Source organism: Oncorhynchus nerka, linkage group LG21, assembly GCF_034236695.1.
Source record: "Oncorhynchus nerka isolate Pitt River linkage group LG21, Oner_Uvic_2.0, whole genome shotgun sequence".
Lineage (NCBI taxonomy): Eukaryota > Metazoa > Chordata > Actinopteri > Salmoniformes > Salmonidae > Oncorhynchus > Oncorhynchus nerka.
This window is the reverse complement of record NC_088416.1, coordinates 29,845,906-29,867,015: the sequence shown is the minus strand read 5'-3', so window position 1 is coordinate 29,867,015 and position 21,110 is coordinate 29,845,906. Positions and strand designations below refer to the sequence as shown.

The 21,110-nt window shown below is 41.1% G+C and overlaps 4 protein-coding genes across 4 annotated transcripts; 2 read left to right on the top strand and 2 right to left on the bottom strand.

Annotated features, from left to right (window-relative positions):
• The first annotated feature begins 238 nt into the window (after positions 1-238).
• Positions 239-7,173, top strand: LOC115110480 (heme-binding protein 1-like). Its single transcript, XM_029636182.2, has 4 exons — positions 239-790; positions 3,909-4,047; positions 4,605-4,785; positions 4,923-7,173. Exons 1-4 carry the CDS (start codon positions 713-715, stop codon positions 5,098-5,100), a joined length of 576 nt encoding a protein of 191 aa, XP_029492042.1. The 5' UTR covers positions 239-712; the 3' UTR covers positions 5,101-7,173.
• wbp2nl (WBP2 N-terminal like) lies at positions 6,116-11,910 on the bottom strand. Its single transcript, XM_029636180.2, has 8 exons — positions 11,742-11,910; positions 10,847-10,955; positions 9,293-9,431; positions 8,806-8,898; positions 8,434-8,619; positions 8,098-8,181; positions 7,575-7,651; positions 6,116-7,462 (listed from the first exon to the last, which is right to left on the bottom strand). Exons 1-8 carry the CDS (start codon positions 11,798-11,800, stop codon positions 7,388-7,390), a joined length of 822 nt encoding a protein of 273 aa, XP_029492040.2. The 5' UTR covers positions 11,801-11,910; the 3' UTR covers positions 6,116-7,387.
• Positions 11,911-13,306: 1,396 nt separating this feature from the next.
• Positions 13,307-18,016, top strand: LOC115110477 (zona pellucida sperm-binding protein 4-like). The gene is made up of 12 exons (XM_029636178.2): positions 13,307-13,681; positions 13,775-13,896; positions 13,998-14,118; positions 14,235-14,369; positions 14,533-14,705; positions 14,862-14,941; positions 15,074-15,201; positions 15,348-15,531; positions 15,649-15,793; positions 16,866-16,935; positions 17,033-17,151; positions 17,864-18,016. The coding sequence occupies exons 1-11, from the start codon at positions 13,498-13,500 to the stop codon at positions 17,143-17,145; spliced, it is 1,455 nt and encodes a 484-aa protein (XP_029492038.1). The 5' UTR covers positions 13,307-13,497; the 3' UTR covers positions 17,146-17,151; positions 17,864-18,016.
• A 332-nt stretch (positions 18,017-18,348) lies between these two features.
• On the bottom strand, positions 18,349-20,387 carry rrp7a (ribosomal RNA processing 7 homolog A). Its single transcript, XM_029636179.2, has 7 exons — positions 20,299-20,387; positions 19,737-19,879; positions 19,457-19,582; positions 19,223-19,346; positions 18,976-19,073; positions 18,694-18,901; positions 18,349-18,523 (listed from the first exon to the last, which is right to left on the bottom strand). The coding sequence occupies exons 1-7, from the start codon at positions 20,357-20,359 to the stop codon at positions 18,438-18,440; spliced, it is 846 nt and encodes a 281-aa protein (XP_029492039.1). The 5' UTR covers positions 20,360-20,387; the 3' UTR covers positions 18,349-18,437.
• Between the last annotated feature and the right edge of the window lie 723 nt (positions 20,388-21,110).

Sequence of the window (21,110 nt, the reverse complement as noted above, 5' to 3'; positions counted from 1 at the left end):
CACACAGCTGGCGAGAGAGAACATAATGTTGCACAAGCGTGTCACTGCTATGTGTACGTTTTGAGGTGGTATGTGAAAAGCGAATGACAGGTTCTCATTTCAATCACGATTCTGTATTACTAAATACAGTAGGCTACACCGCTGCATTAAGTATTCAGTGTATGAATGTTTAATGCGAGTATAACCTTACGCAGTGGAGATCTAAATACAAATTAAATAAACTAGACACTAGAAAATGTTACCGCCTGCAGTAATGCGCATGGTAATCGGTGGGAATCATTCATGTTAAGTGAATGAAAAGTAGGCTAGATATTAAGTGGACATTTTAAAATAAATAAAAAAGAGTGGAGGCGGGGTAGGGAGGGCGGAGTTGTTTTATATTCGTGTGTCTGTAACTCGTCAACTCTTCTAGTGAGCTAGAAGCAAGATTTGCTATTTCAACCTAGTTGCACTACTAGGTAACAATATTATATAAATAAGCGAATAGATATAGGTTCTGATTTGAATCCAATAAGGCCGAGGATCAAGGAAAGGAGTGTACAACATATTTTAAGTGAATCTCCTTATGTGATTTTAAAAGTTGGACAAAAATAAGAAGGTAGGCTAGATTATGAAATAAGAACAATTTGTTTCACATAGGAAACAGGCGGAACGCATATCCTAGTATAAAGACACAACGCGCGCAGCAGAGTGGTGACTTGGCCAGAGCGCGATGTTTGGAATGATAAAGAATTCCATTTTCGGGAACACGGAAGAAACGGACTACAAATTGCTCAGCAGCGAGACCAAGGTAGGATACACCTTGACCTGTCAGTTTCAACTTTAGAGTGTGTGTGTCTGTCAGTCAAGCATTGCATCACTTGGTCGCGCGCGCCACTGTACACCTCCGTCTTTTGTTTGGTGCATAAAACAACTGGTCATTACAGACAGATCTCTTCAGTATCTCGCAATTTCAAAAGAAATTCTAAGACAGTTTTAGTTTGTTACTCACTTTGGTTGCAGTGAAACTAGCCTATTGGCCCGAGCCTACCATGATCTCAAGAAAAATGTATTTTGATTATCAGTAGGCCTGTGTATTATGCATTTTATGGGTTATGTAATGCCAATACCTTTAAAGTGTTTGACCTTTTGAAACCAACCATTATTAATTACACCTTACCTCCTGACACCTGTGAGCTCACAGTAGAGGGTCGGGGCAGATCTCTGTGTTCCCTATGACCTCATTAGTGGCACCACTGTGTATACTGCTACACTGACCCTACAGCTGACAGACACATCTACAGACATTGGCCTGACAAAAAGACTGATCATGAACCTGGAACTACGTCAATCTATAACATGCAACCAGATGACCAAAAAGACCGAGGAATAGGAAAAAGACACTATCAATAGGCACATGAGTGGCCATTAAATAGGCGATAGGCTATTAGCAGTTTTGAAGTCAGTTAGTGCTAAATCTGTTAACTTCACTCGAGACTCGTGATCACACTGAAATCTCACACAGACACACGATCAGAGGAAATCTGAGAGGAGTTTGACATCATACACTCGTAATTAAAACTGAATACAGATGAACTGTCTGCACATGCTCAGACACACACACAGAGCTTGGTGGGCCCTCATATTACAAATGGCTTAGAAATGGAAGGAGATGGCTTTAAAGCTAGAATCCTTAGTCGTTACATCAATTTTTTGGACTTATAAATTAATGATATCTACACATTGATTCTTGAAGAATATAAAATAAATGCCCCATGAGCTTGGTTCAACTGTCATACCCCATCACCCCAATGTTGGTAAACAACGTAAATGTAAACAAACACTATAGCCTCAAAACATGGTTAAAACTATAATTTTGGTATCATGGATGGTCAGTCCTTGTGTCCTTTCTCTGTCTGTGCATTTAAGAGCGGTTACAAAACAGAGGCGAGTGCTATTCTTTTTATGTTCATGTTTTTGTCTTCGTCCCAGTATTGATATTACGCAATGTTTTAATTCCTCTGAAATTATCTTACTTGGCACCATGAATTGTTTAGTAATGACAAGACATTTGATTAGATGGACGAGTTGACAGCACAATATGCTTATTATATAATGACAGCACATTGTCTATTTCTTGATACACAAGACAGGCTCATACTCCAAGACAACTGAATGGTTATAGAGGCCATAGTTGTCATGTAAGATTGAAATGTCAACTTCTCTGTGTGAGAGGTTCACAAACTTCCCATGAGATTGTGTGGTGACATTCAAACCAATTAAAACCTTTTGTTTAAAAGTTAGAAAAAGAAAGAGAGCGGGTTGAATATGAAATTAATTTCTAATATTAGCACATCCACAATAATTATGGCCCATGTATACCCAGCTGAGACACAGAGTAAATATTAAATACGAAGGTTGCAGGATTCCAGCTAAGCACACACACTAATTGCACCTTTAGACTGAACTCAGGAACAAAGTGTTCAATTATTGCTGTTGGAACATGTCACCTACATGTATTGTTAATGTTGGTCACAGTGACATATACCGTGGGCTCCAAAGTATTGGGACAGTGAATTTTGTTGTTGTTTTGGCTCTGTACTCTAGTAATTTTGGATCATTTTAATCTAAATAAGAATAGAATGTTTCCAAATATTTAATTTTGTAATACTTTAATGCACATATAAGTGAATTTGTCCCAATTATTTTGGTCCCCCAAAAGAAGTGCTGTATCTAAATGGTTCAACCAACATGGATGAAAATACCCTCAAGAGGACTATCTGCACATTAATCTCATAGTCAGTGTATCATTTCAAATCCAAAGTGCTGGAGTACAGAGCCAAAATAACAAAAATTGTGGAACAGCACAATGGGAATGACTATGCAGTGGGCCAGTTGACACCAGTGACACATCATAGTAAGAAAACGTGTTAAAGATATGGCATTACTGTCATCCCATCTTGACTGTAGTTATGTCTTATGAGCTTTACATTTACATTTAGTCTCAAGGATGGGTTGCAGCCACAACGCCTTCATCAATATGAACACCAAACACTAGTCAGAAGCACTATGAACGAGTTCTCGACATCCCAATTAGACCAGCTGTAGTGTCGTGGCAAGGAAACAAAACACAAAGCAGATTTCATTTCTTTAGGAAAACAACCCTAATATTGGAAACAAACATTATTATGTTGTCATCCAGTCCTACTTTTAAATAGTGTTTTCAGTGCATAATGTAGTATTTACATTGCATTATATGTCTAGTCATGTAGCAGGCATTCGCATTCAGCGTGAGGGATTTAAAACAAGGGATAACATAGAGGAATGGATCTGAACAAAAAAATTGGTGCTTTCAAAAATGCGGCCTTCGCAAAACTGATTTACTCAAGACTGGTTATGGAATGAGTGATTATTGTGAAACGTAACGTTCCTCTGTTATTTAATGGTTGATATTTCTCAGCATAAGCCTTCCTCTTAGGACAAGTACATCATAACATGTATACGAACAGGCAGCAAGTCAGTGAGTGTGTGTACACACCGCATTAACCCCACTCTGCCATGTGTGTGCGCGCGCGCAGCGCCTATGGTTTGGTCTTATGTAAGAACAGGCATCTTTGTCCCATTATTCTCTTTAGGCTTCATTAAACACTGTGGGGCCCTGAGAGCAGAGCAGGAAAGAACTGGAATCAAATCAGCGTAATATTTTTGATCTAGATCCTTTTCTAGGGGCATTTGGCTGTCCTCTGTTCATTTCCACTCCAAGTGTTTCACCGGCATCAGTGAGCACAGATTCTGCCCATTGCATATCGCCAATCACTGCACCCCCAGCCCCTCTAACCCCCAAGTAGTGTGTGGCGTCCTTCCCTCTGAACAGTTTGTCAACGTGTGTCATTGGTGAATCACGTTTTGCCTCCCGCTCTCTTCCCCAGGAGGGGGTCAGCTACGAGGTGCGGAGGTACGATGGTGCAAAGTATGCCTCAGTGAGCTCAGAGGGGCGGACCTTTGACCAGGTGACGGGGGAGCTAGTGAGGAAGCTTCTCGTGTACATTGGGGGAAGCAACGACCAAGGTGAGCCAATCAGAGAGCAGGTCCTGTCAGTGAGTGGACTTCATATGTGGACACATCTTTAATGAGCCCTAAGCTCATAAAGATCTAGGGGCTCGACTCAATCCATATCGCTGAAGTTCATCGCTATAGCGCAATTGAAATTTGAAGGACATTTCCTGATTGAGCCGACATATGCAGCGTTTACCATGAATGCGGAAACATTGCCTTTAAATTTCGAACTAACCTCTGTAGCACAGGTCTTAAGCACTACGGATTGAATTGAGCCACCAATGTAATGTGCATATCTGAAAGTATTGAATTGATGTAAGCAAGTAATATGGTGAAAACTCTTCCTAGTCTACCAGAGGGTTCGATAGTGTTATTACCATGTTACTGGCACCTATTCAGTACTTTCAGATCTTCAAGGGTGACTGAAGAAGTGTCTACTCTGTTTGATGCTAGAGGTCAGTTTGAAACTGGGCCTAAGAGGATGCAATGAACTCGATGCACACATAACACTGTTGCAATAAGTTGTCTGCTATCCCCTCTATCTGTCCTCTGTATCTTTGTTTTCCAAGGGGAGGCAATGGGGACGACAGCACCGGTTATCATCACAGTATATCCCAGGGACGACGGTGTGATGTCACGCCGTTTGGTGGTTAGCCTCAGGATTCCTACCAACTACCAAGTCAGTCCCCCTGTGCCCATCGACAGTGCCATCAGAATCGAGGATCGACCCGGCATGACTGTCTACTCACTGTGGGGTCTCCATGCAGTCTTCACCTCACTTTGTTCTTGAATTCTTTACGATAATTGTTTTATTTAATATTCATATTCAATGATTTGATCACATATCCTCTTTATCTCTCCTATCCACCTACCCTTTCTTTTCACAGGCAGTTTGGAGGCTTCGCAGGGGAGACTGAGTACCGAGCAGAGGCCTCTCGCCTAACCAAAACTCTTGGTGAGACTGCCCCATTTCAGCGGAAACAGTACTTCTGCTGCACCTACGACCCACCAATGAAACCCTACGGCCGACGCAACGAGGTGTGGTTCCTACAGGAGGAGCCATAAGGGAAGCATTAAGACCGACTTTTAATAACCTATAGTCACTTCCTCTCCTTCGTCTTCACTGATCACTCCACATCTGGATCTTTATCCCCCAAAAATAGGATATGTGAACATAATATGGCAACAACAGGGGATTTGTTTTCAAATCAGTGCAAATGAAGGAGAGGTGATGCAAAGAAGTGTATTAGACTATTGAAAGGTCATAAAGGGGAGGGATGGGCAGCGGGCTACATAGTTACTGGTCCAAAGTAGTGCAATAGTACGGTACCATTATCAGTAACTGGATATTAAGTGGCCTGGGGTAGGAGCCACTAACCACAATGTACCGCTGTGTGTTATAGGTGGTACATCATTAAGTTCTTATTTTTGTACACCCAGGGGTTGACACTCCCCTTAAAACATGCTTCATAGTGCTGGGAAGAAAAGCACATTAAATCAGGCTGTACACATATCACAATTCAGCAGTCTTAATTAAATGATGCTTCACTTCACACACACCATAAAAACAAAATGACAGTTAAGTATTCAATAAGTAAATTAAGTTTTAAAAAGCACAATTCCTTTTCCCAAGGGAGGGGATTGGAAATAAACTAGGAATTGAGCCATAGAGTAGTGATAGTCAAATGTTTTCCTGAGTATGAATTAGTTGGTGGGGAGGGTATGAAGGGGAAATGTGTTAGTCATTCCTTAAGTGTTATCATTTGAGATGTCTAATCCTTCTGTGATGATGACATGAGAACTTTAAGACAGCAGTTGTGTGTAGTGAATGTTTTGGCGTGCTTGTATTTGGAGTCTTTGAATTGTAATGTTAATTATTATGATTCTTGAAACTGTATTTTGAAATACCTCTGTATGGTGTGTGATTTTCTGTGAAAATATGGAGTGACGATATCGTCAGGATTTGATAGCGTTCTATATCATAATATGTTATTCAAGATATTACTAATACGATTTTTTGTGCAATACTGACTATACAAAAAAAAGAATGCTTAAAATACTGGCACACCACTGTTTTGGATAAGTTTTACATAAACATTTATTTATTATTAGATTTTGAATCAATATAAAGAACTCAAAATAAGGAGTATGGTTTACAAACAAAATATTTCAGACATTTGATTCATTTAAGCATATAATTAAAACCAACCAAACCTCTAACCTAAAACTAGTACAAAAATGTCCTCTCTATGCACTCTGAGAAAATAGCAATTATATAGTCTGTTAGTCACTACAACTCAGTTTAATCAGGAATAAATTAGTGGTTTTCACAGGTTAATTCGTCACAACTGCAAGAAAGCACTGTGTAGCGGGCCAGCGGCTAAATAAATACATGGCCTAGTAACCCAACACTTGTGTAATTGCACAGAGTAGGGTTTTGGTTTCAGCCGGGCTTTGCATTCATCAATACAATATACAGGGTTCTACTAGGACATGGGTTACTCATGTGACCAGTTATCATCTCTAGGCTCAACACAAGTTATTTGTGAGATCTAGGAACATTGCACATTACCAATAATCTCACATATGTAGCGGTACATGTCAGTGCTCCATCCAATTGCCATATTCAAACATGCACTTCCTTCCTTCCTTCAATAAAAAGACAGAAATAATCTAGAAAGGTATGGTGTGCAATGAGAGCACTGGGAACTTCAGCTTTCATTCAAGGCTCTCTGGAACAAACTTAAACCACACACCAACACAATGGAAACACTTACTGTGAACGTGAATGTAAAAATACTTTACAATACTAGTAGGAATAGAAATTGTCGTTTTGTTAATAAGCATCATCATTTTAATTGAAAATGGTTATAAAATGTATTTTGGTAATAAACCTCTAGATTTAAAAAATGCTGTAAATATTTAATAACTATACATTCCCCATACTGCCCATCACATGTTCCTCAACAGGGCAGTTAGAAACCCTTCCCTAAGTACAGGACATTTCCACATTCTAACAGACTGAAGGAGAGAGAGACGACCATGATAACTGAAAAGATTGAATTACTTATCTGTTAAGTGAATAACCATTTACTTGGCAATTGACAAAATAAAATAAACTGAGTGGGGGGGGGGGGGTGAAATAAAGATTTACTCATGATTAAAAGGAAACATTCATCATTTGAAAATGTCCCAACATTGTTGTGCCTCAAAATTATTTGTGTGAATTGCCAGAAAAATAATCTTGCCTTTTTGTCAATGTAGTACTTCATACTTTCCTTTCCAGTCTAATAATTATCATCCCCTTAATAATTTGCTGTTACATTTATTAGGGGATGATGGTTATTGAGCTTTAGTTGTTCTTCTTCTCTGGATAGCCTGGGTAAGGAGCAGGAGGGGCAGAAGCTGCATATGGAGGAGGCTGTTCCTATGTGGGAATAAACAGTGATAGAATATCTTCAAAACCCTGAACTAAAAACATCCACACAGCATAAAGTGCATGCACTGACTGGACATGGAGAGAATAACAGGTCCCTTACCATGGGCATGTAGACATTGTGGGGGTTGTTGGGGTTGAAATAGGCGCTGCCTGCTGCCTCTGCTGCCTTGGCATTACCTGAGGATCAGGGAGAGAAATGAGGGGAGAATAATGTACAGTAACTGATACAGAAGCACATGCTACTACAACTGTAGAGTAGGAGAGACAACGGAGCACACTTAGCACAGTATATTGCAGCAGGATACTCGTGACAAGACCTCTTCCGGACAGAATGATGCACACGTCCAACTCTATTTCAATTCTCCAAAACCCACAAATAGACACACAACTGACATGTAAATGAGGCGTACTGAGTTCAGGCCAACTGGGTTGTTTCATGGGGTAAGGGAGACTAGGGGTGAGAGGTATTTTGTTTGTTTCTCCTTTTTAATATGATGTGTACCGTTTACGACATCAGCACTCCTTTCTCAGTGCTATGCGTCATGTGCTTCATATTGAGGCAGACTGATGGGATCAGACAGATGCAGCGATGCAGACATACAGAGAGAGACAGGGAGACAAACCTGCAGGGGGAGCAGCCCAGTTTTGGGGGGGCCCAGGATAGGGGGGAGGTGGGGCCATGTAGGCCGGGGCAGATGGGTACATTCCTGCAACACATGAGAGAATACAGCCTTGGGGACACATCTTTACTTGAATAGTTATAAATATTGACACCAATCAATAAAATTCATAACAATGGAGGCGTAATTGAAAATGTTTCCGTATTTAAGTGCTATGCAATCTCTAATGTAAACTTAAATCTCCTAGCATCACAGCATTTGATTCTCAATTATTATGACCCAAACCTGCATACCATACAAACAGTTTTATAGTGATGATAAAGTTCTTTAATAACAAACCTGCGGCTGCCATAGGGTAGGGATAGCCCATGTTGCCTGGGGGAGCCTGGTAGAAACCATTCTGCTGGGGTGGGGGTTCATACGGGTAGTTCTGAGGAACAGGTGGTGGGCCGTAGCCATTCATCCCTCCAGGAGAGGGATAGCCAAAGGAGGCACCTCCGTTTTGAGCAGGAGGGGCACGAGATGCTAAAACAAAGTTGAGGGTTAATCCTAAAATACAGACTGGACTAAAAGAGTAACATGTATAACAAACTTTGACTGCATTTTAATTAATGAAACATGTACGTTATAAACTTGAGTACAGCAGATACTGTATGTTAAATGACAAATAGGCTCTGTACTGACAAACATGGCAGTGATGAAATGACTTACCATTTGTTGCCAGTTTGAAGAGGTGCTGACCTAACTCGATGGCTCCCCCACTGGAAAAAGACATCTTGAAGCTAGCCTGGCCTTCCCAGCCTCCTGAAACCAAAGAAATGAGTGTCAAAACATTGATGAGGACTGTGTCTTTGCATTAAATTACACGTCTGATATTGAATTATAATCAGTGCTTTGGAGGAGATGTCACACTTCAATTTCTATGACTGCTGCTAAACACTACTATTGCTGCTGGTATAAACTTTGACACATAGACATTGTAAAGTAAAATGAGATTGTGGTTTACAGACTGATGTCAGCCTCGGAAAATATCTGGCCTTGGCAAATCACCCTTGCGTCATCGATTCACTTCTGCATGTATTCCTAGGACACATCAGGCCATACCTGGGACTGGAGGCCATGAACACTTTGCATGCTCTACAGTTATTTCCTCATGATGGTGTTGAATGCTATGGGAGGACTACAAACTGCTGCCTACCCCCAGCTTCAGCAGACACTGTGCCCCTGATGTAATTGGCGGCGAAGACTGGCTGCTCAATGCTGCAGCCCTTCATCAGGTAGTACGGGAACATCACAGACCCCAGGCTGTCCTTGGCATTACTTGACACAAACACCAACTGAAACGAGGACAAACAGAGAGAAAGAGGGCAATGAGATGGGACGCAGAGCAATGGTAGTCCTCCAGTTTGTGATACTCATCGTTTGATGTGACGCAGACAGGATGGCGTGAGTGGTGATACAGAAGAGTTTTTATTTGTATTTAAAAAAAAGACTTTTACCCCTTTTTCTCAATATCCAATTGGTGGTTAAAGTCTTGTAGCTACTAGTCTTGTAGCTGCAACTACCCTACGGACTCAGGATGGTCGAGAGCCATGCGTCCTCTGAAACACGACCCTGCCAAGCCACACTACTTCTTGACACACTGCTCACTTAACCCAGCCGAACCAATGTGTTTGAGGAAACACCATCCAGCAGGCGACCAGCCCGCCACAAAGAGTCACTGGAGCGCGATGGGACAAGGGCATTCCGGCAGGCCAAACCCTCCCTAACCCGGACGACGCTAGGCCAATTGAGCGCCGCCTCATGGGTCTCCGGGTCAATGTCAGCTGCGTCACAGCCTGGGATTGAACCCGGGTCTGTAGTGACGCCTCTAGCACTGCGATGCAGTGCCTTAGACCGCCACGCCACTTTTGAGTTTTGATGTTGAGTCTTTTCCCAACAAAATGATGATAGGATATAGAAGTTAGCCCATTAAAGCTTTTGTGCCGAATACATTACGTTGTTACAGGTGTCAAGCTTATGGGCATGTAGCAGCAGTGTGTAGGAGGGAGGTTCCTAGATGTGAGAAGTGTGCAGAAGGGCATGAGACAAAGGAATGTGTAGCATTGGGGAAAGTAGTGGTATGTGTTAATTGTAGGGGGGCTGGAGATCAGAAATGTTCGGTGCGAGAGGCAGGTTGAGGTTTCCAGGGTTAGAGTAGTGCAGAAGTTGTCGTGTGCTAAGGCACTGAAGAAAGTAGAGGAAGATGGGTCAAGGGGGAGGGATCCTGAGAGGAGTGGTGTGAGTAGTAGAACAGTTCCAGTACAGAGGGATAGGCTAAAAAGTTATATGTTTCAGTAAGATTGGATTTTTAGCAATGGTTATCAACTGTACTGCAGGTACTTCCAATATGTAAGTCGCAGAAAATTGAGGTTGTGGTGGCAGCTGCAGAGATGTATTTGGGTGTGTGAGACTTGTCAGAAGAGTTACAGGATGTGTTCAGTAGTGGTTTCCCATCTTTTCAGGCTGTTGAACTGAGGTAGGACTAAATAGATTTAAATAGTGGAGCAGGGTGGTGGGTTTTTAGTGAGTGCAGGGTTAGATGGTAGGGTATTTGTAGATTGTTTTGTAGATTTCTTTAAGCAAAAATAGTTATATTCCAGTCTAGTAGGTGACGGTAATGCAACATTTATTGGATGCCAACCGCTATTAAAGAAAAATGATTGTCTTCCAACAGGCACACAGGACCAGCATGGTCAGATAATAAACATACCCTGTATGGAGTGAGGTAAACAGTCCCTTTCTTGGTCCCCCTCAGCAGGTCTGTCTTGCTGGTGACATCACTGAAGGACAGCTCCACATTCTTGCATTCCCTCAACACACTAGTGGATGATACATGTTCAGTTTAGGCATGTGTAGTGAATTTACAGACAAATATGTATAGTATGTATGATAGGTCCTCCATAGGTCAAATACTGTCGCAGAATCGAGCGTCAAGGAACATAGTGGGATACTGTATGGTCTACATCATTTCACATAGGCCTACTATTGGCATTTCACATACTGGTTGGTTGGTTAAATCTAATACTTCCAGAATGTGCCAAATCTAACTATTATGAAAAGTTCTTTATTCGTATATTTCCTAAGTTCCTGTTACTTTATCAACTTCCTAAAAAACCGTTTACTTTAGACTCTTTAGACTTTAGGTGGTAGTAGAGGCGGGCGGGCTCACTCTCTTTGTTGACTTTGCTGTGTCTACCTCCCTGGAAAACAAACTTATTTAGCTAGCTTACTTGTACATCTAGTTTTACTAAAGTAAGAAAATATATCTAGCTAACGTTAGCCTTAATACGTTCCTAAGGCGTAATGATGACTGACTGACTTGGTACTTAGGTAGCTTTTCCTGCTAGCAAGGCCAACGACAACGCTGACTGAGAGTTAGCTAACAGTTAGCTAGCTAAAAATAATTAAACCAGCTAGCTAACGACGTTAGGACTACAAAATAGCGCTTGCTGAATGAAAAAAGCAACCCAAGTAACTAACTGACATTGGCGGCTAGATTTAATTAACACTATGTACGGAAGCAATCTTGCTAGCTAACATTACCATAACAGCTAACTAAGCTACCTTTAGAAAGTGAGCTTCGTGGCGATTACTGATTCACTAACCTCTCGCCGTTGTTTATCAAAACTCCTCCGTTTTGAGAATGATTTCGATTTAAAGCCATGTTCAGATAGTCTAATGTACTCTTCGTCAGGTACAGCTACACACTGGAAATAAGAGGAATGCCCCAAAAACCTCAAAGTGTTACGTCACAGGATCAGCTGTTTCATGTGCTGTGACTGCAATGTTCTGTTTGCCAACATTGTTTCCCATATTGTCAACAAGCCTTTGAATTGAGATTGTCATATAAATCTAGTGTGTTGAGGTTAGGTAGGATGTTTGAGATTGGTTTGGATGAAATAATACAGCATTGTGGTTGTGAAGAGAGCTGAGCAGGCCTAAGGAGTGTAAATGCTTTTCATATATGATTAATTATTGCTTAAATATCATGCATTATTTTATGTTTTTATAGAATGTGCTTCGAGTTTGCCTCTCAGTCATATTCCAATACTAGAACATCTAATGGGTGGCTATATATTCCAAATTGGGTTATATAATTCTGCTTGTACATCCAACACATATGTAATGGAAAAGCTAGTAGGCCAATTGTGTAATCAGTTTATGACTCATGAGTCATGACTTATGTATGGTCCAAAAAAAAGATGGAATACAGAAAAGAAAACTACATGTGAACATTTTCTCATCACTTAGTTTAACTATGTGTATATCATGTCCATTCCACTTTTAACTGACATGAGGCATGTCTCGTCTCAGTGGGACAACTTTTAATTTAGCTGCAATTATGTGGATCACATGAATTTACAAGTAATCTTGCTCTACGATCTTCCTCAAATTGCTACATGCAAAAAGTAGACTTCCAAGCGTTGTCCTATATAGATATTTGCATCATGTTCTGTGTCTGCATTACATGGGGGACAATACCATGCATGGGCACAGTGACAGTAGGCCTACTAAACACAGTGTTTATAGAATGAAGATACAACATTCTATTTCATTTTGTGGCTTCCAATATGTAGCAAGAAGATGGGCCTGGCTATGTAATAAAATAAGATAGTTCTTTATTAATCCCCAAAAGGGCACATTTGATTGAACCAGCCAATACATAACACCACCAATAAATACACAATAAAACACAACAAAGGACACACTGACATTAATAGCAGCACATCATCAATGAATATAAGTGCTCATGTTAAAAAGCCTCATAGCATAGGGACTGAGAAATGAGCATGGCAACTGTGAGAGAAGAGAAGGGGATTGCGGTTGTTATGTAATATTTGCATTTACTGACCCTGAGGTGAACATTAATTGCCTAGTATTGTATGCAGAGTGCAAATGTGCCATACACTACCTTCACTTTACTTTGACCTTTTAATCAAGGGTGATATGTCCTTATTTTCCTTCGGATTCAACATAGAATTATAATGAAAGTCCACAATATAGCAGAACTTTTCCCCACAGTAAAGAAAACAATGGGGTAAACGTTGGAAGGATCGCTTAATAATAAATCAAATGTATTCATAAAATGAAATGTTATCATTCATTCACGGATGTATTACATACAGCAGGCCACCATACAGTCAGACTGTGATAATTGACTTAATCACCTGTAGGCTAACAAAGCCTGACGCAATGTCCTGCCTTATCACTCCAATTACTGGTCTTGCAAGACACGTTTCTTCACTACACAAAGAAACCACACAAATACCGCGCAAAATTTTACTTTTGTCACAATATCTTATATTGTTCAATTGTGAATCATTTAACTAATTAAAACATAGCATAACCTGTAGCCTAACAATGCTACTTATGATTTGTGTGATGTTTGCATTCTTTGCGCCATATTACCGATGCCTTTCAACTCTCGTGCAGCAGAAAACCGCTCAAACTAGAGCACAAGATGCCCTGCCTCGAGTCACCTGCACCGCCCGACGAATACGCGCAGTGTTTGGTCAAGCGGTTCTTCATAACCTACACGTAAAAGGTAAATAGCCATTATATTTTAGCCCTCTATATCTGCAGATTTTGTTTGTTTAATTAGAATGTATGGTATGCTGGGTGATCTCATTTTCCCCAGACAGGTCTGGAGTCAGTGTGCCTGTGCCAAAAGCCAAAGAACATTGTGGAGTGAGAAGGGGAGAGAAGAATGGTACCCTTTCTTTCCAGAGTCGATATGACAGTTGCTACACACAGGTTGAGGTATGGTAATGTATTTTTTTAAATGTTCATTGCATTGAGAGGTCTTGGTCTGTGTGTGAACCTTCTGATTGCCATATCAAACCACTTTGGTTTATCTTTAGGGTGACACAGTGGTTGTGTCTTTGAGAGTCCAGCTGGACACAGGGGATCAATGGTACAGGGTCAGTATTAGCTGCCCCCTACTCAAGAAGATGGCCCAGAAACCCATCATTGGTCGCACCTGTGAGTTCATATAATGTCATAGGGAGTGAATTTAGATTATTTATCCCACATAGTGATTGCAGTGCCATTTAGTACCACCTCTGTAAAAGTCATTCTTCTAATTTACTTTCCTTTAGCACGATCAGGAAAATGCAGCATCCATAGAGCTTTGCGTGTGGACTGTGGTCCCCAGGATGTCTCCAATGATGGCTGTCTCAAACTGGGATGCTGCTATGATGACCATGACTCAACTTGCTATTACAGAATGAACAGTAATGGAATTAGTTTTGTGTGTATTTTGTACAATTGAGAACATGCTTCTGAAAGAAAGTATCAGCAGAGGAATAGTAACTGTTGTGGTGAGATTGGCGCATAGTGATATCAGAGATTAAATGTCAAGAATAACTCCTTGTTTCTGTCTCCTCTTGCGCTCAGCCTGTTCTCTGGATGGCCATTTTGTGTTCTCTGTGAAGGCAACAGACACTGACCCCCCAATCAACCCCAACAACCTTGCCGTCAAGGGTCAGCCACAGTGCTCTCCTGTAGCTACCTCTGCAGATACAGCTGTCTTTAAAATCGGGGTGAGGGAGTGTGGCACAAAGATGATGGTGAGTCAGTCGGCCTAGTTTACCTTCTGCCCTAAATCTACAGTAGTATACTTCTGTCCAGAATGCCTCTGGTAGTAGTATAATGCTGCTTTTTCTTGCAGTGTTGAATACTCTTAGGTATGCTAAAATAACTTGTTCCCCCTCTTATATTTACAGGTGAATGGGGATGTTGTAAGCTATGAGGTAGAGGTTGAGGAACTGCATCCAAAGATTACAGGCAAACATTCTCCCTTCAGGTAGCTGCTTATTTCTCTTCCTGCCTGTGGACAGTGCACTACAATTTGGACTACTTTACCATATCGTGGCTTTAACCAGAACCTAATTGCTTGAAACTGGAGTAAATGTTTTGAATGAGACTTGGTTTGTAGTCTGCAGGTCCAGTGTCAATACGAGGGGTCAGCTCTCCTCCACACTGATCTGTGGTCCTTAAACCCAACTAACCCTCCACCTGTGACTGCAATGGGGACTGTCCGAGTGCAGATGAGAATAGCCACAGGTACTGTAGTAAAACAATATGGTTTCCACAGACCAAGCAAGGGATGCCAAATCCAATCACTGCAAGTATATGGCATCAAGAGTTGTCACTTCACACACTGTTACACTGGTAGACCTCTATCATCCTGGCCCTTTTCTTTTTTCCAGATGAGTCCTTTACCTCTTTCCTCCCTGAGGACCAGCTGCCCCTGACCCTCTATCTGCATAAGCCTGTGTATGTGGAGGTGTCAATCGCTCCACCCTCCCCTGACCCCAGTCTCTCCCTGCGTGTGCGTGACTGCTTCGCCTACCCTGCCTCCAGACACTCCGTATGGACACTACTCTATGATGGGTGAGAGGGAGGGAGACACAAGTTTTCCTATACTGACTCAAGATTAATCACTGTGAATATGAAGACTGTCAATATACATTGGTTTAGTAGTCTCACTCCCATCCTTCTCCCTGACAGCTGTCCTAACCCTCTGGACAACATGAGGAGTTCTGTCCCAGTGGACAGTCAGGGGAAGACAACCTCTCACTCCCAGGTCAGGAGGTTTGATGTCAAGACCTTTTCCTTCGTGGACCCTGAGACGGGCAATCCCAGTGTGGAAGAGGTAAGGTCTATCCTATTTATCTGAAGAATCTGAACATTGCGTTAATATACTGAACAAAAATATAAACGCAACACGTAAAGTGTTGGTCCCATGTTTCATGAGCTGAAATAAAATATCCCAGAACTCTTCCATACACACACAAAGCATATTTCTCTCAAATGTTGTGCACAAATTTGTTTACATCCCCCGTTAGTGAGCATTTCTCATTTGCCAAGATAATCCATCCACCTGAAAGGTGTAGCATATCAAGAAACCGATTAAACGGCATGATCATTACAGAGGTGCACCTTGTTCTGGGGATAAGAAAAGGCCACTCTAAAATGTGCAGTTTTGTCACACAACACAATGTCTCAGGTTTTGAGAGAGCGTGCAATTGACATTCTGACTGCAGGAAGATCCACCAGAGTTGTTGCCAGAGAATTTGTTTATTTCTCCACCATAAGCTGCCTCCGTCGTTTTAGAGAATTTGGCAGTATGTCCAACCAGTCACACAACCGCAGACCACGTGTAACCACATCAGCCCAGGACCTCCACATCTGGCTTCTTCACCTGCGGGATTGTCCAGCCACCCGGACAGCTGATGAAATTGAGGAGTATTTCTGTCTGTAATAAAGCTCTTCTGTGGGGAAAAACTAATTCTGATTGGCTGGGCCTGGCTCCCAAGTGTTTGGGCCTATGTCCTCCCAGGCCCACCCATGGCTGCGCCCCTGCCCAATCATATGAAATCCATAGATTAGGGTCTAATTTATTTATTTCAATTGACTCATTTCCTTATGAACTGTAAAATTGTTGAAATTATTGCATGTTATTATTTTTGTTTGGTATATATTGTCAAAACAAAGATCTCTTGGTCCTCCATCTGCTAGTGTTTCCCAACCCTGATCATCGATGACCCAACAGTACACATTTTCATTGTAGCCCTGACAAGCACACCTGATTCAACTAATCATCAAGCCCTCAATGAGTTGAATGAGATGTGTTTTGTCCAGGACTACAATGGAAATGTGTACTGTTGGGGTACTGGAGGACCAGGGTTAGGGGAAAACACTGATTACTGAATCTTGTCTCTCAGGTGTACTTTTACTGCTGGGTGGAAATCTGCACAGAGGAGGAAGAGTGTAAACAACATTGCTCCATCACCTGTGAGTGTTTCAGGTCCCTATGTTCTACATTCACCCTAACACTGTGAATTGGGTTATTTCATCCAATAGTCATGCTGTCTCATCTTCTTCCATCCAGCACCTGATGGTGAGAGGGCGAGGAGGGAGTCTGGGTCAGATCGAGTCGCCCAGTTAGTCTCATTTGGTCCTGTTTTGTTGGATCAGAACAGTAAGGGAATCCTAGTGATCTGAATATAGGTAAGCACATTCTAAATAGGGGAGAGTGGGGTAAGTTGAGCCATTTTTTTTTTTTACATTCAACATCACTCTGTCAAGGGAAATGTAGTATTCTTTCTAACAAAGATATCTACTTATTTCAGGATGTGTATCCCTGGAAATGATCAGAATTAATTTAAGCGTTAGTTTTGAAAACATAGCTTGACCCCGAGTAGTTGAGCCACCTACACATTTCTGTACTGAATTAAATATTACCATCTTTTTAAAATCCTGTATATTTTTCACAAACACAATTGCTATTTTAATCAATTTAAGCATATTTCAACACAGGCTTAACACCTAACGTTGTACTTTTTTAAATACTTTTAACATATACCAGCGATAATGCCTTGCAATTATGCCTGGGAAGAACTCTTACATTTTCTCACTTGCCTTTGGCTCAACTTACTCCAAGGCAAACATTTTTACTATATTAACCCACACAACAACGATGCACTTTCATGCTAAGCTTAGGACCACATATTGAAGCTTATAGACTCCAACTGATGTATAGAACAATATTTAATGATTTAGTTTAGATCCAAGCATCATAACTTGCTTACCTCTTTTTCCATGTTTCTTTCTTCAGACTCCATGAAATTACATATTCATACCCAAAATGTCAACTTACCCCACAGCTGCTGTATGAGTGGAATAAAACTGACTAACATTTTCTCTTGCTGGCGGCCCTCAGCATTTCAGGTGTAAATGTACTCTGTCACGGTCATCTGTACCTCCATCCTGTTCTTCATCGAGTTGTCAAGTGGCAGAAGTGAAAATGGAAACCAGAAACAATGAGACTGGCCTACAGGTTGAACAAGCCCAATAAAGCACCTCTATACCTTTATTTATAATTGGTATTTTATTTCAACTACCATTAAATACCTTCACCTGCCATGTGCATTCCAAATGTTTATCACATGTATTATGCTGCCAGTTTGCCTTTGACACTTTGTTAAAGGTCACGTAAACTGAATACATAGTGCTACACCTGAAAGTAAATATCAGATATTAACGCCTCCTATCCTACAGCCCCAGAAATAGCAGAATACAAGGGTGTCTGTTGGAAAACATGAAGTGATCTTAAGATAATGATTCACAACTTTTGAATCAAATACCAATCAAACTTGAAGACTCCATACATTACTGTATCAGTGACAAACAAGAAGACTATACAAACAGAATAAATTGATATTTATTGACATCAATGGTGTGGTTAGGTGGTTTAAAAAACAGGAAGGTGGGGAGAATCTCAGAAGAAACTTGATTCAGTAAGGTCGGAACTTCCTCTGTGCTCTTAGCAAAGCAATTCGCTGTTTGTCCTCTTCAAACTTTTTCCTCAGTTCAGCGATGTCTGAAAGAGAGAATAACCCTTTTCAAAATGCAGAGTGACTGAGTAATAGGGACAGAGTTAGCAGTGAAGCCAGAATGACTGAACAAAAGTTAGTTTTGCACTAAAGAATAAAAGGATTTCACCACACATTGTGCTTCTGTTGTGATCAAATGACTAGAACCATAACTTACGTTCTTTCTGTGTGTTTCTGTGCTGCCAGGTGTAGAAGTTCATGAGCTCCTTTCGCTTCCTCTTTCTGCTCTCCTTCTGCAGAGCTTTCTGATTGGATACCTCACTGTGGGGGCGGGTCTTGGTACCGCTTTTAACCCTGGTAACTTTTACCCAGCCCTCCTCATCCTCCAGCTGCTCCTCAGCCTCCTCCTTTTGTCGCTCTGCCTCCTGGGTAAGAAAAAAAACATGTTAACAGAAATACCAAAATGAGTTGAGATTGAGATACAGGGGGAGAATTTGACCTCTTCTTTTCTCTTATCATAATCCTGCATGAAGGTGTCAACTGCCTCCTGTAGTTTGTCTGGCTGAGCAAATGACTGCTTGTACTGATGAATCCATTCTAAAGGCAAAGAAATAAAAGCAAGACAGAAGTGAAAGGCATGTTAAATACTGTATTAAATCTGGGTGAAATGTCTTTCCAATTTTATACATTCTGCCGATATTTAGAAAAGACCAAGCATCTAGAAGAGCACTTTAAAGCTCACTTACTCTGTAGACCTGTCCACACAGGTCGCTGCTCTGTGGAAACAACCAATGGGACATCATGGGGATGGGACTTCACTGCTGTAATACTGATGGCCTTCTGAAACACGATGTAACCCACTCTGAACCCCTGTAGGGAATGGAAACAGAAAAGGCTCAATACTGAAAAGGTGTCCATAGGCACTTCAATAATCAATCTGATCTAAACACTGAGCTTCGTTGTCCGGATTCAGGGCATACCTGTTTTTGTGCTGGTGTGAAATACTTGGCCAGCTTGGGTCCTGAGTGCTCAAAGGACCCTGGCTTCTCTCTCAGCTCCACAGACTGAACAGGACCAAACTGAGAGAAGAGCTCCTTTATCACACCCTGAAAGACAGCAGAAAGAGATTAGTACATTTATACCTTATTTAGCCACAGACAGCTGTAGCACAAACATTTTATTTTTCTGTAGACTTGCTAATAGTACAACAATCACATGCACACTGATTGGTAATTGACAGTCTTTACAACATAAACGTACCTCAGAGCAATATGGGGGAATGTTAAGGACAAACAGTGTTCTGTCGAGGGGTCTTTGTGTGGTTTTCTCTGCTCGCACCCGGTGCTCTTTTACACATATTTTGTGCTGGGCAACACTGTCAGTACTGAACTGTAGAGAAAGCACTGAGAAGAGTGGTTCAGTCAGAATACAGTCAAAACAGAAACATCTGTCTAGGCAGGCCCTAATACATTGTCTCCAACTCCAGGGAGACGCAGAGGTTACTAATGGCTTCAGCCTGAGAGTAAAACATAGTAGACAATATTTGCTTAAGCTACATGATGTAGTCCAAATAATATACAGACATCAAGTTGAGCGATTTTAATCGTTAAACACCAACAACCTCAAGACTCATGTGTTTACAAAGTTTGGTCTTGAAGCAAGCTTAAATTGAGTGTTCGACATACGTTGTGGAGTTAGCTAGCTAGAAGCAAGCTAGTGTGGTTGAAACAGAATGAGATCATGATCGAACTAACAAACTTAAAATTATATTTTTTTAAATCACATTCTCCGTTTACGTGTGTTATTTTTTAGCAATGGTTACCTGTAAAACCTCCTGGAATAACACAAGCCTGGTTGGCATGTTTCTTCTTGGACGGCGCCATCTTCTTTGCGACCTTTCACACAGGAAGTAGAAATGGATTGGTTGTAGTCTAAATATGCTTAATACAAATCCCCCCACCAAAAATGTTAATCCTACTTTTTGGAGGCTCTAGCTGTGTATCATAGGGATTCTCAAAATGGGGTCCAGGTGTACTGCAGGGTTCCGCTGCCAGATCTCAACATACATATTTAACATTTAATTTTTTTAAATTAATATTACTAACAGATTATACGACTTTTGGTCAAGGGATCCGTGGAATAAATGTAAAGTATGTAATAGAGCACTATGTAATAGTATTTATTTACAATGTATGTCCTTAGCCCTGGGCAACATGGGCCAAGGGAGGCTCAGGGATATTGGTATTCACAGTACGCCACCATTTATACATTTTAAAACTCAATACTATTCCCAAAATGAAGCTTTAAAACAGCAGCTTGCTCTCTGCCTCATGGCAAAACGTGTAGAATTACAGAATAGCTTTAAAGCTGGAACAAAACATGTCTGCCCATGACAAAATTAAAACCGCTACATTTTCTCTCAAATGCCAAGAGCAGGGTATTTTAAATGCTCCTTCCCAGGAAGCCATTCTTAAATTGCACTCGCGTTGTAATCTGTTTATGAGGGGGTCCTTGATGAATTTGCTATCACAAAAGGGATCTCCGGCCCCAAAAGGTTTTGTGAAGCCCGGTCTAGCAGACAAACAAAGACACTAATGCAAAATGATCTAAATTCTATTGAGAAATAAGGATATG

What these genes read in the sequence shown, in the direction of transcription:
- LOC115110480 (XM_029636182.2), top strand. Translation starts at nt 713, where the DNA reads ATGTTTGGAATGATAAAGAATTCCATTTTCGGGAACACGGAAGAAACG. An exon ending in TGGGGGAAGCAACGACCAAG is followed by an intron (nt 4,048 to 4,604) that starts GTGAGCCAATCA and finishes TTGTTTTCCAAG; the next exon opens with GGGAGGCAATGGGGACGACA. An exon ending in GGCATGACTGTCTACTCACT is followed by an intron (nt 4,786 to 4,922) that starts GTGGGGTCTCCA and finishes TTCTTTTCACAG; the next exon opens with GCAGTTTGGAGGCTTCGCAG.
- wbp2nl (XM_029636180.2), bottom strand. Translation starts at nt 11,800, where the DNA reads ATGGCTTTAAATCGAAATCATTCTCAAAACGGAGGAGTTTTGATAAAC. An exon ending in TTGATAAACAACGGCGAGAG is followed by an intron (nt 10,956 to 11,741) that starts GTTAGTGAATCA and finishes ATCATCCACTAG; the next exon opens with TGTGTTGAGGGAATGCAAGA. An exon ending in TTTACCTCACTCCATACAGG is followed by an intron (nt 9,432 to 10,846) that starts GTATGTTTATTA and finishes TCCTCGTTTCAG; the next exon opens with TTGGTGTTTGTGTCAAGTAA.
- LOC115110477 (XM_029636178.2), top strand. Translation starts at nt 13,498, where the DNA reads ATGCTACTTATGATTTGTGTGATGTTTGCATTCTTTGCGCCATATTAC. An exon ending in TCATAACCTACACGTAAAAG is followed by an intron (nt 13,682 to 13,774) that starts GTAAATAGCCAT and finishes CATTTTCCCCAG; the next exon opens with ACAGGTCTGGAGTCAGTGTG. An exon ending in ACAACATTGCTCCATCACCT is followed by an intron (nt 16,936 to 17,032) that starts GTGAGTGTTTCA and finishes TCTTCCATCCAG; the next exon opens with CACCTGATGGTGAGAGGGCG.
- rrp7a (XM_029636179.2), bottom strand. Translation starts at nt 20,359, where the DNA reads ATGGCGCCGTCCAAGAAGAAACATGCCAACCAGGCTTGTGTTATTCCA. An exon ending in TATTCCAGGAGGTTTTACAG is followed by an intron (nt 19,880 to 20,298) that starts GTAACCATTGCT and finishes CACTCTTCTCAG; the next exon opens with TGCTTTCTCTACAGTTCAGT. An exon ending in TCACACCAGCACAAAAACAG is followed by an intron (nt 19,347 to 19,456) that starts GTATGCCCTGAA and finishes CATTCCCTACAG; the next exon opens with GGGTTCAGAGTGGGTTACAT.